At 51.2% G+C, this 21315-nt stretch overlaps 1 protein-coding gene across 6 annotated transcripts in view; it reads left to right on the top strand.

Moving 5' to 3' along the window:
• LOC116948891 (erbin) overlaps positions 1-21315 on the top strand; it is a 119135-nt gene that overhangs the window by 72790 nt on the left and 25030 nt on the right. For all 6 annotated transcript variants that reach the window (XM_032966117.2, XM_032966113.2, XM_032966116.2 and 3 more), the window contains 12 exons: positions 3762-3825; positions 5084-5158; positions 7388-7532; positions 9168-9240; positions 9683-9812; positions 13251-13366; positions 15087-15156; positions 17973-18072; positions 18834-18958; positions 19455-19667; positions 20081-20245; positions 20853-20985. In XM_032966117.2, coding sequence (XP_032822008.2) covers positions 3762-3825; positions 5084-5158; positions 7388-7532; positions 9168-9240; positions 9683-9812; positions 13251-13366; positions 15087-15156; positions 17973-18072; positions 18834-18958; positions 19455-19667; positions 20081-20245; positions 20853-20985 — 1409 coding nt within the window. The remainder of the gene's footprint in view (positions 1-3761; positions 3826-5083; positions 5159-7387; positions 7533-9167; positions 9241-9682; positions 9813-13250; positions 13367-15086; positions 15157-17972; positions 18073-18833; positions 18959-19454; positions 19668-20080; positions 20246-20852; positions 20986-21315) is intronic.

The raw sequence follows: 21315 nt of genomic DNA, 5'->3' as shown, positions 1-21315 counted from the left end.
TCTCACATTCCAGGAAATGTGTCTGTCCCGTCTGGCTTGTGATAATAATACATTTTTTTTTAAATACGCGTGAATAGCTACGGTGGTGGCAATGATGATGTGCACAATGCAGCCTCGGGCACAATTTTGTAAAAAAAAAAAAAAGCCTAGCCAGGGCAGTGGAAGAACCACGCGGCAATTTCACTCCGGAACCAACACGTGACAATTTTCGGCAGGCGCAACAAAAGCTGCGACTACGACGAGCCTTTGGTCGCGCGCGGCAGGGCTGGAGCGGGCTGGCAAATATCCTCGTGCGCGTTTCATGGGGGCTTCAGCAGAATTAGACGTCTAGCCTGAAGGACGGCGCGCTCCTTCTCCCATCAGCTGATAACGCGAGCTGGCGTGACACTCGGCGGGGGGGGGGGGGGACATTGTTTCATACGTAACTTAAAGGGATCCATGACACAGGTTTTTTCGGGGTTAGATTGCGTAACTAGAAATGTGTCCGTTAAAACTCCCGCCACCACCCAACACAGCCGATTGATAAGGCTTATCACGTAAACGGAACGTGCCAGTACGTTACGAGCACAGCACACCGGTGTGTTGGAGAGCAAATCCGCAACATTTTCAATCTGAGTATGAAGTATCGCCAGTAATTGCTACTAGCTTCATCAGGCGAACAGCCAGATTTGTGGAGGGATCGCGTCGACCTGTGCCGGCAGCGGCGACGAAGGTGGTTTTACTCAATAGGCCCGTAGCGATTCGTCCTACCTGTGGTTCGGATGAATCTTCACGATTCGCGAGTCATGATAACTCTGCTCGAATCGATACATTTTTTTTGTCGAATTATTTACTCGCTCCTTTGTACTGTTTCTCGTCTGTTCTCTGTCTTTGTTCATACGGTTGGTTCTGTTCACTCCCATGAGTTTGAATGCAACATTGGCCTAATATTTTTGGGGTCAAAGTTAGATAAATTATTTTCGTTTATTGCTTTTTTATTTGCGTCACATTTGTCGTGGTCTCGATTGTATTGTTTAGTTTTTTACGTTGACTACACAATCGATTGTCACACACTTTAATTCAGCGCCTGCATCATAAGCATATGAATGAATTTCAATCGATGAATCAACGCACCGTTACACGCACAGTAATTAACGCCGAAGTTGCCTTGGATTGATTTGCTGCAATATTTCATTGGGCAGTTGGGATTTTTTTTAAGTGTGGGGTAATTGAAACGGGTTTTGCAGATTCTATTTTCTTTTTAATGAAAACGAACGAGCAAAATATCGCGGTCTGTTTGTTCCACTCGGCTGACTCGCGTCCCGCTCGCCGGTGATTTTACGAGGCCGCCGGTTGGGAGCCTGCCACCTCGGGAGTGAGTCACCGCTGCCAATCATTTGTTCCCTTGACACGGCAATCATCAGCGAGCCCCGCGGAGGCGTGATTATTTATAAACCCTCTGCCAGTGCGGTGACAGGGTGGTCGCTCAGGGGGGGGGGGGGTGTCTGAGCCAGCTGGGCTGGTAGCGTTGAGGGCCGGGGTCGGAATCTAGGTTGCAGCCTGCCCGTGATTAAGCTGTGTGTAAGCGAGATTGACGGTCTCTTCCCGGTCACCGATGACTCTGCAAAAACCATCGCATTATATTTGGATTTGCGTTTACTTTGGCTAAATTCCAGCTTGGAGAAAAAAAACTTAATGCAAAGTTGATTTAACTGTCACGCAAAGGAAAGACCTCTGTAGCAGCGCGCGTGCGTGGACATTGCGGGTGGATCTCAGAATTAGCTCCGTAGTATCTCCTTCTGTCGGCTGTTCTCGGACACACAGGGCGATGTGCACTGCTGTACGAGAGCTCCAAGTGGACGCTTTATCCCAGGACGTGACTCCCGCAGTCCAACTGGAAGACGTTTTATAGAGATGCCAAATGAAGTTTACTTTCAGCTAGGCATTAAAAGTCAACTATGTTCCGAGCTCACTGCCTGAGCGAAACGTCGTGCTCCATTGATGTTGAACTCGGACGCGAAGAGTCTCAAGCCACCAGTGTGGGGGAAGGAGCTGTATCGGTCAATTTCATCGAAACACTGGCTACGTGTAAACAATATCGATGTAAACGTGGTAATCTTGTCGGGTGGTGGATGGTTCATGGCAAGAAATTATGAATAAAAACTACCACTCTGCCGAACCCTAAAACAAATGTTGATTGAACGACAGAGTTGATAATACCATCGAGATATTACAACAAAATCGGGGTCCACGTCTCACACACTCACAGCCCATCCCCCCCCTAATAATCCCGCATTACTTATCCATCATGTGCCGCGAAGGAAACAATGAATCCCCGCACGCTCTCTCACGCACTATACTTAGTTACCCAGGAAAGCCGCTCAACTGTGTTCCCAATACTCTTCGAGGAGGGTCCTGCCACATTTTGGATTATTTGGCCAACACCAATGACTTGGCACGTTTCTAGCTATGGGAAGAAACTGGAGAACCCAGAGAAAAACCCCGTGCAGAACTGGGGTGAAGCGTACAATTTCCACGCAGAAATGCGCCCGAGTCAGGAATCGAACCCAGGTCCCGAATCGCCGCGAGGCATGAGCGTCACTGCCGTGCCACACTGCCGCGTAAAAGTTTAGGCAATTAATTAAATGACCTGACATCCCCTCGTCGTCGTCGGGCCTTCATGTAATATAAACCCTCGAGTCGTTTTAATGCGTTTCGCTTTCAACGTCTCGCGGACCGCCGCTAATTGCCATCGAGTCGCCGGGTTGACAATTGATAGGGGCGCGGGCATTTCTTCGTGGACGTGCAATGCACGGCCACGAAGAAATGTGAAATCCAACAGATGTACTGGCTCACACTTGTACACAACACCACGTCATCCCATACTCCACTAAACTCCCAACCTAGCCACGGAGTCGATTACCAAAATTTATTTTCCATGGTCATGATGCTACATCGGCCCTCCCGGTTCAACATACACGCAAACAGGAGGGCAGTGGAAACGCATCTTCGGCCTGTTTTTTTATTACTCCTCCAACCACCAGCCTCCGTTTTAAGTCAAGTGCTTTATTGTTGCAGTAAATTTGCCGTGGTGGTGGCGGTGGTTGATGGTTGTGAGTTCAAATCCTAGCTTGGGGGGGTGGGGGATGAATTCACTCAGTCCATAATTGCTCCGAGGTCGATGGAATGAGTGCCACTGTGAGCGGACGTCAAAGGTGGTTGTCCTGCGGTAAGACTTGCCACCATCATAGGAATGTGGAATTTCAACCACTGGCCTCAGCGGCTGTAAACGGGGAGGTGCGCAGCAGTTTTCGAGAGAACTGGATGTAGATCTCAGACACTGCAACTTGGGTTCACGGTACACTTTCAACATGCATCCTGGGGTGCGTCAGGGTGGATGTTAATGAACGGATCGATCGATTTGATGCGTCGTTTCACACCTCTGCACACCGTCGCGCACCAGTTCCTGCGTGACGGTGTGTTTCTCGCTACTACGCGTCGAGCGGCTGCAACCTGCAGGACCCTAGTTTAATCGCGACCGTAACAATTCCATCCGGCCCCGGTATAAGCGTCTTGCGTAGAAAGCTCTGATGCAGTCATCGAGCGCCTCTCCCCTGCCACCTATCTCTCCTAGGATCCTCTACCCCGGGACCCGCTTGTTCTCCGAGCGAGCTAACGTATCCTGAACGTCGATTCGATGCGACGCCTCTGGCCTCGTTGACGCTCGCCCCCTCTGCCCCCCACCTCTCCCTCTCCGTGCCGTTGTTGCTGCTCGATCGCAGGTCCATGAACGAGTTGAGTCAGCTGGAGAGGCTGGACTTGGGCAGCAATGAGATCTCCGATTGGGTGAGTCTGGCGAGCCCAACGCTCGCGCTTTTTTTTAGTTGGTATACTCTCATCCCCGAGCGCAAACGAGGAGCTCCCAGCCCCTGCTCCGCATGCCCTATAGCCGTGGCTACTCGTCACGTGGCCCGCTCAAACCTGTGTGGGATTTGGAAGATCTCTTCCTTCCCCCACGCCTTCAGTTAGCACGCTTGGTTACTTACGGTGCGAAAGAAATTCAACGTACGGTACATACGACCGCTTAAGGGAGGGGTGGGGGGGATAGTCCCGGTGGTGGTTGTGGTGGCTTCGTCCGGTGCAGGATGAAACGTGCGTGCCCTTTCCTGAGGCGGTTTCCGTGTTCACATCGTCCGCGTCCTGGCCGGTCGTTAACGATCCTCGCAAACGGCGCGCGTGTGAAAACAACACCAAATTATCCGCGGGGTTGGGGGGGGTTTGTTTCGTTTGATTCACGGACGTCGGCCGTAAAGTTTTGCCGCCCACAGTTTGCAATCGCAATGAACTTGATTCACAGAGTGGCGGAGACCGGGGAGGGGATTGTGGGTGGGGGGTTGGGGGGGGGGAAACAGCCTCTGCGAAAAATGCCATTAAAGTAAATAGTTTTCTACAAACACAAAGGGCCCAGGTGAGTGATGGCCGTTTTAACCTTGGAGGGATCGGAACTGCGCTGTCGAGTTAACCGAGGCATGCTTCACCTCGTCGGCGTCGGGGGTAGGGGGCTGGGTGGGTGGGGGGGAATTTGACCCCTCTATGCTCTTAGTGACTTTCTTCACCCTTGAATTTGACCGACCAAGCCCCCCCCCCCCCAATTCCCCGAGCCGGTGGATGACTCACCCTGAGACGACACCACCGCACCGTTTTTGGCTGCTGGTGCGAAAAGAATCGCAGGAAACACAGGCAGGGCCAGGTGTGTGGGTGCTGGCTTGGCTTGTAGCGATTCGTCAATTAATGTATTCATGTCCTCACCATACACACGTGTGTGTGTGTGTGTGTCTACCTGCACGTGTTTGTCTTTGTATCTGCCTCTTATGTTTGTGGGTGTCTGCATGCGTATCTTTGTGCCTGCGTGCCCTACGCGTGCCTGTTCGTCTGAGCGCGCCTCTCACTGCCGCGCGTTTCGTGACCGCGCCTACTTGTCGGCTCATCTCCTGTACATTTCCGTACGTGCGTGTCGTGAGCGCCTGCATGCGCACCCTTGTCTCACCGCGTGTGCGTGTGCCCGCGCGTCTCTCCGCACGTGTCTGTGCGTCTGCGTATGCAGCCTTCCGTGCTGGAGCACATGGTTGCCCTGAAGGAGCTGTGGATGGATGGAAACCAGCTGCAAGCTCTGCCGTCGGTCAGTCGCTCTCTTGGGAGTTGAAGCCACGGACGAATACGTCTCTCCCGATAGCGTATAAATACCCAAACGACAGGCCCCGTCGGATGGTTGGGTGGTCGGGCGATTTACAGGCCGTGCGTCTGCACGGGTTCAAGATCGGGTTAGATAGATAGATGGGTCTTTGGAGGCCAGGCGTCTCGTATATATAGACTTGCACAGAGACCTGTACGTAGACTAATGTCGAGACTTCTTTTGAGTTGCGTAGAGACGCCGCGTACTTGCGTAGAGACGCGCAGGTTTACACGGGGGACGACACGGAGAGCTTTTTATTGTTTACACCGAGACCCTTAGACTTGCACAGAGACGCCATCGACTTGCACAGAGGGACGCTGTAGGCTTACGCAGAAACCTACAGTGTCAACTAAACGTGGAAAACACCATGAACAAAAAATGTACAACGCAACTAAAAATAAATATTCAATTCAACTTAATGATTATTTAACATTACTTATGAATAAAAACCGTTCTGGTTAAAAGCCAAACCAAACTCCCATCGCCTGCCAAAGACGTTCCTTAAACGCAACGAGGAACAACAGTGCCCCGTGTCCCCCATTCGGTCGAACGACGTGAAACGTCTCCGTGACCTTGTCCCCAAGGGTTTGGCCATTGTTGTGCTTAGCCTTGTTGGCCCCATTTAGAACAATTGATATCAATTTCTTGGCGGCCGCCTCTGGGGCAGTAAGCCTGCGGCCCCCGTTCGAGCTGAGCAAGCGAGTCGTTGCTTCTCTGGCCAAACCGATTGCTCGGCACCTCGGATGAAAACGGATGAGGCGAGGGGAAGGGGGGGCGCTTCCCCCCGGAAGTCCGTTCAGTGGAGGACGAGGTGGGGCGTACCCCGCCATGCCTTACCCCACCACACGCGGAATTTCAGATCGACTGACCGTGGTGAACCCCCATTCGCACACACTGCCGGGTGGACGGAGGCAGCAGGGGGCGCGTGGGGGCACGAGGAGGTTTGAGAAACTTGTTTAGGCTGCTGCTGCCGCCGCCAGGAGATGGGAAGCCACCGGTGGCCTCTGGATCGCAAGTCCAGTGTGCGAACCGTCACACTGTGGCAGCTCCCTAGGTTGTACATAGCACTTGTGTTGTGTTGCGACGATGGACGCGAAGACGGAACCTCTTGTAGGGGGCTTTCACGCCAGTTTACTATGACAGGGAAAGTACACTTACACCAGAGGTGATAGGTGTCTGCTACACTGGGTCCTTCTTGTGGACCACAGGCTCTACTCTTACCTCTAGCCTCGGCTATCCCCTTGGGTTCTCTCACTCTAGTCGGGACGGGGGTTCAGCCAACACCGCCCGACCGAGGAGCGCAACCCCTCTAACTCTTAGCCGGCTCTCACAGATTCTTCGAGCCCTGCCCTCGGCTATCTCTTCGGCTCTCCCACTCGTCGAACTCGGACGGGGGTTCAGCCAACACTGTCCGGTCACGAGCGGGAGAGACCTCCTTCAGCCGCTCTCGGTCCCGGCTCCCACGACGACCTAGCTTTCGTCACGGCGGTCCCCCTAAAGTCCCCTTGGGCGGCTCCTCCCCCTTTCTCGGACCCGCCCTCGTTCTTCTCGATATCTCCTTACAGTGCTCGTGACATGACGTCATTACACCTCACGGCGCTCATGACGTCACGTCATCCATTACTCCTCTACACTTGCATAAAGAGATGAATATATATAAGTAACGTTTTGGGCAAGGGCCCTTTTTCACCTGCTTATTTTGGATTAGTTTAGGACTCTCCACAAAAGTCTATATGGGTCTATATGTGAGTGAAAGGGTCTCTGTTATGTCTGTGAGTGTCTGTGTAAGTCTATTTGGCATCCATAAGTTTAGTTCTTTGGACAAGTCGACAGACGATATCTGCTATGAAGAAGGGCCAATGCTCAAAAATGTATTCTGAGATGTGTTTATTTCCTCTTGGAGGCAGGCCTATTGACGGATATGTTGACTTCGTTATTTGTGCTCGTGGACTATTGCCAACGCAGTATCGCACGAAAATATTTACAAAGTTGATTAACGAGCCCAGTGCAATAACAAGAGGCCTTGTCATGTGCTTTTCCTCTTTACGAGTTTTTTTTTGTTGTTGGTGTCATTGTGTTTATTTTTAGGCAGTTGGGCACGCGACGGTTTGGCCGCGTTTCCGTTGAATTATTGAGCGTGTGCGTACCCCCGCACGTGCGATTCCTCCGCCTCAGGGCCTGGGGAATTTGAAGCGGCTGAGCTACTTAGACGCCTCGAAGAACCAGGTGGAGACCATGGACCCCGGCGTGGCTGGCTGCGAAGCCCTCGAGGACCTGCACCTGTCGTCTAACCTGCTCTGCCAGCTGCCCGACGAAATCGGTGCGTCACTGCCGGCGATTTGTTCGTTCGTCGCTCTGTTTGTGTTTGTTTTGACGTGGTCGTGTGTGTTTTTTAATATGAGAAATGAATTGAAATGCAAACCGAAGGTACGGCCTTGCAATTCGTTTCTGACGCCACTGCTGAAGCCAGGGCCTCCACTAGAGGAAACTCTAAAGAGCTCCCCCACTCTGGAGGGCATTTATTTTTTGACCCCTTCTACGCTGGCCCCAACCGCTCATGACCTGCCTGCCGATTGACTAAATTGTTACTGGGCGGACAAGAGGCGGGGGGGATTTAGGAAAACGGCGTCCATACTTTTAACTCCTGTGCCGGGATATCGGTTTGTGATACCGGTGGGTGATACCGGTGGGTGATACTGGTGGGTGAATATCGGTGGGTGAATATCGGTGGGTGAATATCGGTTGGTGAATATCGGTGGGTGAATATCGGTTGGTGAATACCGGTGGGTTTTTGTCGTGATTTAAGATGCCGAAGAATGCTCGTTTGCTGGCAGCGAATGATGAATCATGTGCCAAGTTTGTTATTGTATTGTTTTTAAACATTAATTTTAGTCGGCTGTGGTGTCGCAAGTCGTTACACGTGGACTACATAAGCATTTAAGTTGAGCGGTCCAGATTAAGTTACTTTAAAAACCAACAAAAAATTCAGACAACTTTGTTTACTTCATTTCTGCTTTAAATGTTTGAAATAAACTTGGAGGGGGAGCTGAGGTGGGGGGGGGCAGAAAGCAAAAAAAAATCCCTTAAAACGTAAGTCATCCCTCACGGCGGTTTGTTATTATTTAATGAGCCACATCTTTTGAAGAGAGTAGCCTCGCTTATCTCCCCGCCGTGATGTCGTTTATCTCCACCTGCTGCACCCTGTGTGGATAGGAGAGTAACTACCGGCACTTTACGGAAGTTACAACTACGCAACGTGCTGTTCTTTAATCTGAAATCGTATCAATATTATTTTTTACTTTTTTACATTTCACGTTTTTGAAGGGATCGCCGCCAGAGGCATCGTAACAAAGGGCAAGACTTAAAAAATTGTAATGAGGCTGCGTCGTTTCCTGTGGCAGTCTGCTGCGGGTGTGACATGATTTCAAGAATAGATCCATCGTACAAGTTTTTTTGGGTTAGATCGCGTATTTGTAAATGCGTCGTTAAATCCACCACCACCCGACACAGCTATTTAGTAAGGGTTGTCACGTAAACAGAGCATGCTAATTCGTTACTAGTACAGCACGCCGGTGTGTTGGAGAGCAAAGCCACAACATCTACAATCTGAGTACGACGATTCACCAGTAATTACAACTTGTTAATTGTGACTAATTGTAACTGGCTAGTTGTAATTACTGGCGAAACGTCGTACTCAGATTGCCTACGTGTTCAAGAATACATGATGAAACAAATAATTGATCCTCGAATCAAATAATCGCAATCTGAAATCGTGACGATTTGTCGGGTAGCTATCGGTGTTAAATGGCCGCTCGCTTTACATTGTGACGTTCCGGACAACGCGACGGTAACGCAACTGGGTTGACGAGAGCGTCGTGTGTGCGGTCGCGGTTTATTGCCGTTCACGCCGTGTGGCTCCCCCCGCGTGTTTCTGTGGCCGCGATGTTGCCCCCAGGGTGCCTCAAGAGCCTGACGACGCTCAAAGTGGACGACAATCAGCTGTCGTTGCTGCCCGAAGCCCTCGGAGAGTGAGTACCGTTGTCCCGTTGCCCCTTTAGAATCACCGCGCAGTGCGACCGGATCGCCCGGGATATGCGCCCGATCTTGTCAGATCCTGGAAGCTCAGCAGGGTTCGAGCCTGCGTTGCGCTTCAGTGTGCGACCGCCCTCCATAAAGCCCGGTGTTGAAGGCTGCCGCAGGGCTGCATTGTGGGCAGGAGCGGAGGGGCAGGGCATCAAAATTCACTGTTGTTACTGTCTCCCCCAACGACAACTTGGACCAACGTGGTGAAGTATTGCCATATAACCGGGCGCTGTCTCTTCTTTGGCTGCCGATCCATCAGCAGCCTCGTCCGTGTGGGTTGATGACGCTCGCCCACCCTCTTCCGCCTTCACGCCTCGCGTGTATCTCATTTCGCCCCCCACCCCCGCCGCCACCACCCCCACCACCCCCCGCGTCTGTTGTGCTCAGCCTGGACAGCCTGGAGGAGCTCGACTGCAGCGGGAATCAGCTGGAGCTGTTTCCGGCCGGCATCGGTCGTCTCGCCAACCTGCGCACGCTCACCGCCGACGAAAACCACTTCTCCTCCCTGCCCCCCGAGGTGACGATGCCGTCCCTGTCTTCCCCCCCCCCCTCTCTTTCTTATCACGGTGCTCGCCCCCCACCCCCCAGGTCCTAGCTCTTGGCGGCCTTGTCCTTGCTGTGAACTTTGCCCTCCCTGTGGTGGCCTTGCCGCTTTTCTAGGTTGTCGCTTTTCTGGGTTGTCGCTTTCTCCGTAGCCGTCGCCCTTTCAGGGGTCGGAATCTTTGTGTGGCTCTATTTTGTCGTTTCGCTTTCGCTCTCCGTTCGCACTTGCGCCGTCTGAGTTCTTGCTAGGCAAGCAACGAGATTCGGTGACCCAAGTCTCTAGCGACGCGCACATCGAATCGCGCGTGTGAGAATCCACGCACTTCCGAGCAATGCCGATTCAATTTCGATTACGTGCCATTGTTACGTTTGGACCAAATGAGGTGAACAAAACAGTGCGAATGGGAAACAGTACGAATGAGTGTAGAAATTAGAAAAATACGAGTCAAATTGTGACCCCCCAGTCATAACGATCGTGGGGGTGTGGTGAATGGTTACAGTGAGGGAAAAAAGTATTTGATCCCCTGCTGATTTTGTACGTTTGCCCAATGACAAAGAAATGATCAGTCTATAATTTTAATGGTAGGTTTATTTGAACAGCGAGAGACAGAATAACAACAACAAATTCCAGAAAAACGCATGTCAAAAATGTTATAAATTGATTTGCATTTTAATGAGGGAAATAAGTATTTGACCCCCTCTCAATCAGATTTCTGGCTCCCAGGTGTCTTTTATACAGGTAACGAGCTGAGATTAAGAGCACACTCTTAAAGGGAGTGAGCCTAATCTCAGCTTGTTACCTGTATAAAAGACACCTGTTCACAGAAGCAATCAATCAGATTCCAAACTCTCCACCATGGCCAAGACCAAAGAGCTCTCCAAGGATATCAGGGACAAGATTGTAGACCTACACAAGGCTGGAATGGGCTACAATACCACTGCCAAGCAGCTTGGTGAGAAGGTGACAACAGTTGGTTCGATTATTCGCAAATGGAAGAAACACAAAAGAACTGTCAATCTCCCTCGGCCTGGGGCTCCATGCAAGATCTCACCTCGTGGAGTTGCAATGATCATGAGAACGGTGAGGAATCAGCCCAGAACTACACGGGAGGATCTTGTCAATGATCTCAAGGCAGCTGGGACCATAGTCACCAAGAAAACAATTGGTAACACACTACGCCGTGAAGGACTGAAATCCTGCAGCGCCCGCAAGGTCCCCCTGCTCAAGAAAGCACATATACATGCCCGTCTGAAGTTTGCCAATGAACATCTGAATGATTCAGAGGATAACTGGGTGAAAGTGTTGTAGTCAGATGAGACCAAAATGGAGCTCTTTGGCATCAACTCAACTCGCCGTGTTTGGAGGAGGAGGAGGAGGAATGACCCCAAGAACACTATCCCCACCGTCAAACATGGAGGTGGAACACATGTTTTGGGGGTGTTTTTATGCTAAGGGGACAGGACAACTTCACCGCATGAAAGGGACGATGGACAGGGCCATGTACCGTCAAATCTTGGGTGAGAACCTCCTTCCCTCAGCCAGGGCATTGAAAATGGGTCGTGGATGGGTATTCCAGCATGACAATGACCCAACACACACGGCCAAGGCAACAAAGGAGTGGCTCAAGAAGAAGCACATTAAGGTCCTGGAGTGGCCTAGCCAGTCTCCAGACCTTAATCCCATAGAAAATCTGTGGAGGGAGCTGAAGGTTCGAGTTGTCAAACGTCAGCCTCGAAACCTTAATGACTTGGAGAAGATCTGCAAAGAGGAGTGGGACAAAATCCCTCCTGAGATGTGTGCAAACCTGGTGGCCAACTACAAGAAACGTCTGACCTCTGTGATTGCCAACAAGGGTTTTTGCCACCAAGTTCTTTATCAATGGGCAAACATACAAAATCAGCAGGGGATCAACTACTTTTTTCCCTCACTGTACATGCCCTCCCTGTGGCCCTGCCCTCTCTGTTGCCCTGATCCTCCCTCTTGCCCTGATCCTCCCTGTGCAAACGCTGTTGCAGTCTGCTTTGCCAAGCGCGAAAGTTAAGATTTCCATAATAATTGACAGTGATATTCTAGGGATTTAGAATGTTCTGTTTCTTTAAAGGTATTTAAATTTCCGACAAAGAAAATAGGAACATACTCTACAGGATTTGGAGTCTTTTATCGTTGTGGAATGTGAATGTTTTTACTACGCTCAACAAAACGGAAAGCGAGGAATTTGTAAAGAGATTGGGGGCAGCAACTGTGAAATGTAATTCAACGTTTATCAGACATACAAAGAATAAAAATGAAAATGTAATTTATTTATCCTGAAAAACCTCACCTAGTCTCCAGACCCTCTTTCAAGAGGAATCCCTGCTTGCAACATTTTGGTATTTCGCCGGTTCCATTTCAGTGAGGTTCCTTTGCGTTTGGTTAAAAATAAAAGTCTACTTAGAGGAAATTCACCACACGTACAAACGGCTAACTTGAACAACTCCTCGCAGATGAGTTTATAACCTACTTGCCACACTGCCGCCTTCCTGCAGTAATTTCTCGATGAAAACACCTTCTCCTGGTATGCAGGAGGTCGTAGGTTCGATCCCGCCCCTGTCGCCCGTATATTTGGAGTTTGCGTGTCTCTCCCGGTGGTCACGTGGATTTTTCTCCAGGCCCTCCGGTTTTTTCCTCCACATTTATAAATATTCGTTTAGATCATTTGGTTGCCATAAATTTCCACACAATGAACCACTTAGTTGAGCTATCATTTGTGGCCAGGTCACTTCTGAAAAAGAGCCTTACCTGGTAAAATACAAATACATATACCTGCGTGCGTCTGTCCTAATAGGTACTCACGAATGACACCCAAGGACTCGATGGTGGGACACTGTTATGACAGATCTTGGAGGTTGCTTGTTCACTGCTCAGTGACTGGCTGGAACAGGGTGCAAATCGTTGGCAGTGAGCTGTAGTGGTGGCATCATCGGTTTTTGACCACGTTGGCCATCATTCCATCTGGAACGCTCTCCCACTGCACACACGCAGCATGCAATCACCTTCAAGGCTCACCTCTGCAAGATCTCACACGTCCAGGGCCTCACCTGTGCATTCTCGGCCCTTCAGTCCCTCACCCGTTCAGGCCCCTTCCTGTTCAGGCTCTCACCTGTTCAGGCTCTCACCTGTTCAGGCCCCTTCCTGTTCAGGCCCTCACCTGTTCAGGCTCTCACCTGTTCAGGCCCAGTTCCTGTTCAGGCTGACATAAAATGGACTTTGAGCTCTGGCTCGATGCCTCCGAGTTCTCGATCGAACATTGCATCCATTTTACGATATATGCACGCATTCCGAATGTTGTTTACTCTGATTATTATTATCTTGGAACAGTTTGTAATGCAACACACGGTGGTGGGGGGGGTCTTTTCTCTTTGTCCGGCACAGATCGGGAACTGCAAGAACGTGACGGTGCTGTCCCTGCGCTGCAACAGACTCGAGGTGCTTCCCTCGGAGATGGGCGACATGACTCACCTCCGAGTGCTCAACGTCAGCGACAACCGGTGTGTGCGTGCGCGTGTGTTTGCATACGTGTGGGGGGGGGAGCGGCGGCGCAGTGGTCAGCCCCCTGCACTACGAACCCGGTGACCCGTGTTCGATTCCTGCTCACGGCTACCAATACCGAATACGATTATCTGAACTGGTTCTGGGTCTCCCCTAGCTCGACTCGGCCTCAAATGAGTGCCTGGTGCAATGTGTAAACATTGCCACTAGAGAGACAAAGGCGGTCGGGCGTGGTATTGGTCACCCACCCCCCTCGTGTACCGTGCTGGCCCTCATAGGTGCTCGCTAACAGCATTTACCCCAAAAATGTGTTAAAGCTATATGGGTGGTCTTTGTGTGCATATATGAACTAGACATGTGACGATTCATCAATTAAAACAGATTCTCGCGCTCACGATCCTTGCATAGAATTGTCAGAATAGTTTTTTTTATTGACACTCTAATGTTTGAACCGGTTTCGGGCAATCGTGACAATTCATCAAGGGGCAAGGAATTGGTTATCGCGCGCTCAGCTGTGATCTCCTTATCCTTTGAGCGTTAGTTGGGCTTACCTGTAACGGCTCCACCAATGAAGGAGGATCATCTGCACGTGGCTTACAGTTAGTCTTAGACCCATATTCCTCACTACGGCTCAGGCTTGGCTCTGCCCTGAGTGATCCTGCTCAAAGCCACGCCTAATTTTAAATCTCAATACATCGGTCAGCAACACCAGCTCTGTGCACGATCCCAGCCACGCTCAGAATTTCCACTGGCCGAGCCTGAGCCGAGCCACGGCTGAGCCGCTTGCATGTTTTTGAACAGAACTGAGCGGCTCAAAGCCTGAGCTGAGCCCCCCAGTGTCAAGAAAGGCCGTGCTGTGACTAATAAATAATGTGGCCCTTAAAATAGATTACCATAAAGATGATGGGGTGTGGTTCATTTTACGGCATGTTCAGTTCCCGGACAGGCCAAACTGGTTTTATGTAGGCGTCACTTGACCAGCTGCTGTGAGGTTAACGAGAGTGCTGCTTGAGGATGGTTTCATAACCCTGCTCCCAAACGGTTGACTCACCCACCTACCACACCCCCAACATGGGGCAGTGTGGAAGACACGGTTTGGTTCTGGCTGGAGTGTGGAGGTGAAAATCAGTGCTGGCTCGTGGCTTCAGGTTTAAGGAGGCTACAAGACTCCATCCGAGGGCTTCTAGACTGGAGTTTAAACATGGTGCAGGTAGCAAAACAGGAATGTGCCAGAAGAAGTAGCTTCATCCGGCATCGGTGCTGTCTCTGACAGAAGGGCGCATGTAGATTCGCAGGAGAACCGGTCTAGTAGGGGCCCTGTGCTGGTGTAGCAGCATTGTCATCATCATTAATATCACAAATCATCAATACATCATCATCCATAGAGCATCATTTTCAGATATCTATTATAATTAATCATTTTTAATGTAGGCGTTCATACAAATAGATCCGTGTTCCCGTGATAAATATACGGAATAATGTGTCTAAGAAATTATTTTGCGTGCAGTGTCTTCAAATTATACGCACATTTTGCGCAAATATATTCTTGTGCGGCTAAAACAAGACGGGGAACGTACAAGACGGGAAAAACCATGAAGAAGACAATGGGATAGAATTTGAATTTTAACCCCGAATTGCGAGAATTCATCTGACGAATGGGCGAGTCGTTCCACCCGTGACCCAAACAATTCACCTGATGCGAACAATTTTCTGTTTCAGACTCAAGTTCCTTCCGATCTCATTCACAAGCCTGAAGGAGCTCACGGCCCTGTGGCTCTCCGACAACCAGGTTCGCCACCACCAACCGCCACGACCCAGCAGTTTACCGCACATTTTATTATCTCGCTTAAACAGCTGTACTTTTTTGCTCAATGGTAACCCTTCGTGTCTTGAGATGAAGATTCCATTGAGAGCTCTGGCAAAGCACTCACTGTGTACCCCCCTTCATTTTGGAGAATGCCCCACAAAAGTGGATGTCACAGAGCTGCCTCTGAGATCCCTTAAAGTGACGTCTGGTCCACGCAATGGAGGGGGCGACACTTTATCACCCGCTCTGCCATATGAGAGCCATTAATGTTCATTATGTGACGGTCAGAGCGTTCTAGATTTAAAGCTTTCGTGACTGCAAGGATCCATACTCTTTGGTTCTATTCGGTAAAGTCACGTAGGTAAAAAATAAAACAACAAGCGGCCTTCATCAGGTGAAGGGACCAGACTGTCTCGAGGACAGCGCTGGAGTGAAACACAGCCACGCTCAGACCGCGACCTTTAAGCTGTGTGCGAGGAAACAAGGTGCCTTGACAAAGGAATTAGCATAAAAAATAGCATTTGATTGGCCGACTTAGCATAGAGGTGGTGTAGAGGTGGTGTGCATGCGGGTGCACATGCCGGTTGGCGCGGGGGGGGGGAGGGGGAGTTTACCTATTGATGGTGTGAAAAGGGATTTTTTTACGAGCTGCGAAAGTTTGGGGTACCACTACTTGAAAAATATACTGTACCATTGAAAATTAGTTTAATGTTTGGTTCGATTTAGAACATCTTTCCAATGGTTGCTTAATTTGAAACCATCTTCTCGGTTGAAATTGTGTCTGTGTTTGTAGATCTGAATTGCCTCGTGAACAAATCTCTGATAAAAACCCGTGGGTTTGCAAAGAACCTTGGTATCGGAGAAAATTATATCGTGATCACCCACAGCGTTGTAACAGTGATCAGCTACGGCAGAAGAATTCGTTCTGCCGTGTTTCAAATCTGATTTGTGCTCGCGAATTCGGTCAGAGACATGTCGCTTTGTCTCCCCGATATAGAAATCACCGCAGGTACAACTCAATTTGTAAACCCCGGGGTACTGTAAGTCAGGAATGACATCCTTCACGGATGGGATCAGATCACGAATTTTGTGTACTGTATTGAACCGGACCTGGATCTTGTGTTTGTTTAGAATTTTGGAAATCTTTTTCGTAACGCCTGCTATATATGGTAGTGTGATGGTTTTGACCGGAGTATCAAGTGGTTGTTTCTGTATGGAGGGAGAAACAGCTTGGCGGATGGTACGGTCAGAGTATCCATTCCTTTTGAGGGCCAGGTGTACATGTTTTAATTCACTGGTCAGGTGGTGTTGGTCCGGAATGCAATGAGCCCTATGGTATAAAGTTTTGATGAGAGAATTATTTTGGGCTGGGTGGTGGTGGGAATCAGGTTTCAAGTAGGAATCTGTGTGGGTGGTTTGCTGTAGACAGAATGCCCCAATGAACTATCAGGTCTCTTCTCAAACAGAACATCTAAGAATGGTAGCTTGCCATCTCATTTTCAGAGCTCTGCATTTAAGCCCAACCAAATTAAGTGCAGAACCAAATGAATAGTTTTTATCGTGTGTGCAAGTTATTGGTGACCGGACCACTTGAGGACCCAGATTATTTGGATTATTTTGCTGCTATAAATGGCCAAATAATGAGCCATTTTGTTGAGCTATCATTTTGTGGCCAGGTCGTTTCTGAAATATAAATGAAATACCTCAGTAGGCTTTGCCTGGTAGGATGAGGATGGTTTAGTTTTACTTGGGTAATTCGTTTACATTTCTTGTACTTTGCACTCCTATCGTATTTGTGTACTGTTTGTTGTTGTAACGTTCTGACCCGCCCCTACTGGACATTTGTGAAAAAGAGCTTTATAGCTCATCGGATTCTTCCAGTATAAATAAATATTCCGATTAATTCATACGCCTGCTGCCAGCAGTGGTTTTAGGGTTTTGGTGCCGTCTAGATTTTTCCACGTTGTGTTTTCGTTTGCCGAGATTCCAGATCTGTTTAGTTTGCTACCCTAATTCCCCACGCTCTCAAAAATCTCGGCCTGTCCATCAAACTTAGTTGAAACGTCGGACAGACGGGCAGGGGTGAGTGAGTGAGCGGGTGGGCGATATCGCAAAATTATTGGGGGATAAATGAGTAAAAAAAATATAACAGATGAGGCTGTGGCACAGAATCCCTATGTGCCTTTTGTGTGCTGCCAACCCCCACCCCGTGTTTGTGTTTCTTCACAATTACAAAACATATTTTCTGCTGCCTTGGCAGTAGTATGCTAATAACAAGTGCCAGGCGCAATCGCCTTTAAGAGAAAAAAAAAGTACGTTGCAGAAGAGAGAACAGCTATTGCCCGAAATGTCACCTGTTTTTACTTTTTCTTTTTTTAAGGCAACAGTGTGCATCGCCGAATGTTTGTTGCCCGGTTAGCGCGCTGCGCTACAAACCAGGCGACCCGAGTTCGATTCCCGCTCATGGCCAACATCGGTGACGATTATCTGAACCGGCTCTGGGCCTCCCCGAGCCCGACTCGGCACTCAAATGAGTACCTGGGGCGATGTGTAAACATCGCCACTAGGGAGAGAAATGCGGCCGGACGTGGTGCTGGCCACCCCACGCCCCTCATGGGCAGTGCCAGGCTTCATAGGTGCTCGCGAACAGCACTTGCCCCTACAGTGGGGGGCGACGGGGCGGCTCGCCCCCCACCCCACCCCACCCCTTGGGAGGAGACCGCGACGGCCGCCGGTCGCCGTGGTAACGGTGGCCTCCCCTCTCCTGCATGCGTGCGCCCGTCCCCTGTCGGTTGCAGTCGAAGCCGCTGATCCCGCTGCAGGTGGACGAGCCGGCCGATAGCGGAGAGAAGGTCCTCACCAACTATATGTTCCCGCAGCAGCCCCGCGCGCCCGACAGTGAGCACGCGCACAGCCACCACCAGCCGCACCGTGCGCCACCTGCTCCCGGCGGTTGTTGCGTCACACTCGCAGAAGAGGGGAAGAACTTAGATGCCCCACACAGGCACCCGGGTCGGGAATCGCACGCCCGGGGCGTTCTCGTTGAGAGGCCACGAGTGTCGACCGCCGCGCTGCCACCGTGCCGCCCAAGTGGCGTGGCCCGGGACTGTGACAGCCCAACAACAAGCTGGGGAGCATTGGACCCTTTAATTCACAGGGCAAGACGTCTCGTGCACGGCGAGGAGACTGTGTGGGTGTCGAGCAGTAGCGGATGGTGGAGCAGCGGCTCGCGCGCATGTTGTATGCGTGTGTTTGTGCGTGCGGATGTGCACACGAGTTGCTTGTGAATGTGTGTCTGTGTGCGGTGCGTGTGTGCGTGTGGAGCATGTGCAGTGTGGGAAACAGGAGTGTAGTGATTAGCGTGCTGCGCTACGAACCCGGTGGCCCGAGTGTGATTCCTGCCCACGGCCAACACGAGTGACGATTATTTGAACCGGTCCAGGGCCTCATCTAGGTCGACTCAGCCTCAAATCAGTACCTGGTGCAGTATGTAAACATCACCACTGGGTAGACAATGGCGGTCGGGCGTGGTGTTGGCCACCCACCCCCTTGTGTGCCGTGCCGGCCTTCATCCCCGCTCGCGAATCAGCGATTGCCCGAAAGGTCTGTTAAGGCTATACGGGGGTGGGGGGGGATCTTTGTCTTTGGTGCGCGTGCAGTGGAGTACAAGTCGGAGAGCGAAAGCTTCAACGCGGAGCTGTGGGAACAGCAGAGGCAGCAGAGGACGCAGGTCGCCTTCGAGTTTGACGACCAACGGGAGGAGAGGGACCCCGACACTGTCAAGGTGCCACACGGACGCGCCAAGTGCAGACGCAGAACTCGTGCAGGAATTAAATAAACTATCGGGGTCGATCGCTCTTCTGTCGTTTGTTGCGTCCAATCCTACAGGTCACCCGCCAAATTATTAACTTTTTCCCAGCCGCTTAAACCATATACTCTCAGCAGCTTTCAGTGTGGACAATTAGATGTGCCGGGGGGCCATTGGCGACCCAGCAGGTACGTGTATCTGTGGCGGTACGTACTGTGTAGGCAGGATAACAGTTTTCCTCCCCCCTCCAAACTGTGTAGCCGCGTGCGTTCACTGTAACTGCTTAGACTGTCGATTAAGTGTCTCGGGGGTGACTGAGCACGGTTGGCTATGTACGATGCGAAAGAAGTTCAGCATGCATGCATGCATACATACGAAAGATAATTAATTTCGGGAGAAACATTTCGTGCCGTCATGCCGCGTGCGGCCTTTTATTTTTGCACTAATGGCGTTGCGGCGGCGATGCCGGCAGGAGGGCACCCTGAAGCGTTACCCGACGCCGTACCCCGAGGAGCTGAAGAACCTGGTGAAGACGGCGCAGAGCGTCGTCAACAAGATACACAGCGACGGCGCCACGGCCTGCACCGGGTCCGGCGCCGCCGCCGCCAGGGCGGCCACCAGCAAGGAGGCGCTGTCCGCTCCTGCGGACGCCAGCCAGACGCCGGGATTGCAGCCGACTGCCGAGGTAAAGCGGCCAGGCTTCCATCAGGAGTATCGCCATCGTCGCCATCATCATCTTCCACGTAGTCCACTGCTGGGAGAAGGCTTTGCAGGAGCTGTCATCATCTCTCATGGTCCTGTGATGTAACAATCCATCTAGCGCCCACGCACGAGCTAATTTAATCGCTCCCATCTCTACGGTGTCCATCCTTTGGCTGTAACTCCATTGGTGGTCTCGACTGCTGGCCATCAACACTTGTAGCGATGCGTCGTAAGTGGCTCCACTTACCGGTCGGTGTGACGTCTCAAACCTGCGTGTGTTCTCTAACGCACGTACCGGACGGGTGTTTTGCCGCCGGACTGAACTCATCGTGGGACTGCCGGACGGAAGTATTTGTCAACGCGACGATGACGATTTTGGTGGTGCCGCCCGCGCAGGGTCTTGCGGAGGGCGCCAGCCGAGGGGGGCTAGCGAGCACAGTGGACGGCGGAACGATCCAGGCCACCGGAGCGGTCGGCCTCGTGTACAGCAGCAGCACCACTTCCACCGTCACCAACGCCACCGTCACCAACACCACCGTCATCGTCAACCACTACACCCAGGTGTGTGGCTCTGTGTGCGTAACGCGGCCTGTGAGACTGCCAGAAAGTTAAGCTGCTTTTAGCCTCGGAAGAACATTTTAGTTCCTGACCGTGTCCTATGTGTGTGTGTGTGTGTCTACATATATGTGGGGAGTGTATGTTTGTTCATAATAAAGGTTTTTGGGTTTAGATCGCGCAAGTATAAATGTGTCGCAACCCTCCACCAATGACACAGCCAGTAAGGGTTGTCACGTAAATAGTCAGTTACTACTTCAGCCCACCGGTGTGTTGGAGAGTAAATCCACAACATTTACAATTGGAGTACGACGTTTCGCTGGTAATTACATCATCATCGGGCGATTTGCCAGAATAGTCGAGCAAACCACCTGCTTTCGTTCTTAAATAGAGCAAGATGACGTAATCACTGAAACCCATCATATATGCAGAACTTCTTTTGCACCATACGTAGCCAACCGTGCAAATCTTGAGACTTTAACCCGAGCGGAGATCCGTTTTCGAGCCCCTCGCTTTGCAACGCCATCGCCGGCTGCAGTCAGAGCCCCGCTTTCACTAACACGCCCGCCTGTGCCCGCCTGTGTCCGCCTGTGTCCGCCTGTGTCCTCCGCAGGAGAGCGAAGAGGACAGCGAAGTGGAGGAGCAACGCAAGGAGGAGGAAGAGAGGAAGCCCTTCCTCTCGGAGCCACAGCAATCGGTGGCTCGGTCGCCGCAACTCTCTGCCTTGTCGCAGCCCGTGAAGAGAGGTGCCCACGTGAATGCTGACTGTCGGTCATCCCTTCTCCTTTGTGCCAGTCGTGTTGGGCACCAACCCCTATCTTCATCAGTGGCCGGAGCTCCGCAGGGAGCTCCCGCCTAAAACCGACTCGTCATCCCTAGATCAAGGACATTCCCCGCCGGCCGTCGGTTCTCCGCCGCTATCTGGAATCAATCCCCCCTTCAAATACGCAGCATTGATTCACCCTCCACCTTACAGAAGTACCTGAATGCAGGTGCACCTGAATACGCTGCAGGTGAATGTCCGCGTAGCTGTCTGAATACAGGTGTGCACCTGTTCTGGCGAGCTCTTCGAGTTT

This window comes from Petromyzon marinus, chromosome 35, assembly GCF_048934315.1.
Source record: "Petromyzon marinus isolate PM22_M1 ecotype Great Lakes invasive population chromosome 35, UKy_Petmar_22M1.pri1.0, whole genome shotgun sequence".
Lineage (NCBI taxonomy): Eukaryota > Metazoa > Chordata > Hyperoartia > Petromyzontiformes > Petromyzontidae > Petromyzon > Petromyzon marinus.
This window is presented reverse-complemented; position numbering and strand designations above follow the sequence as displayed.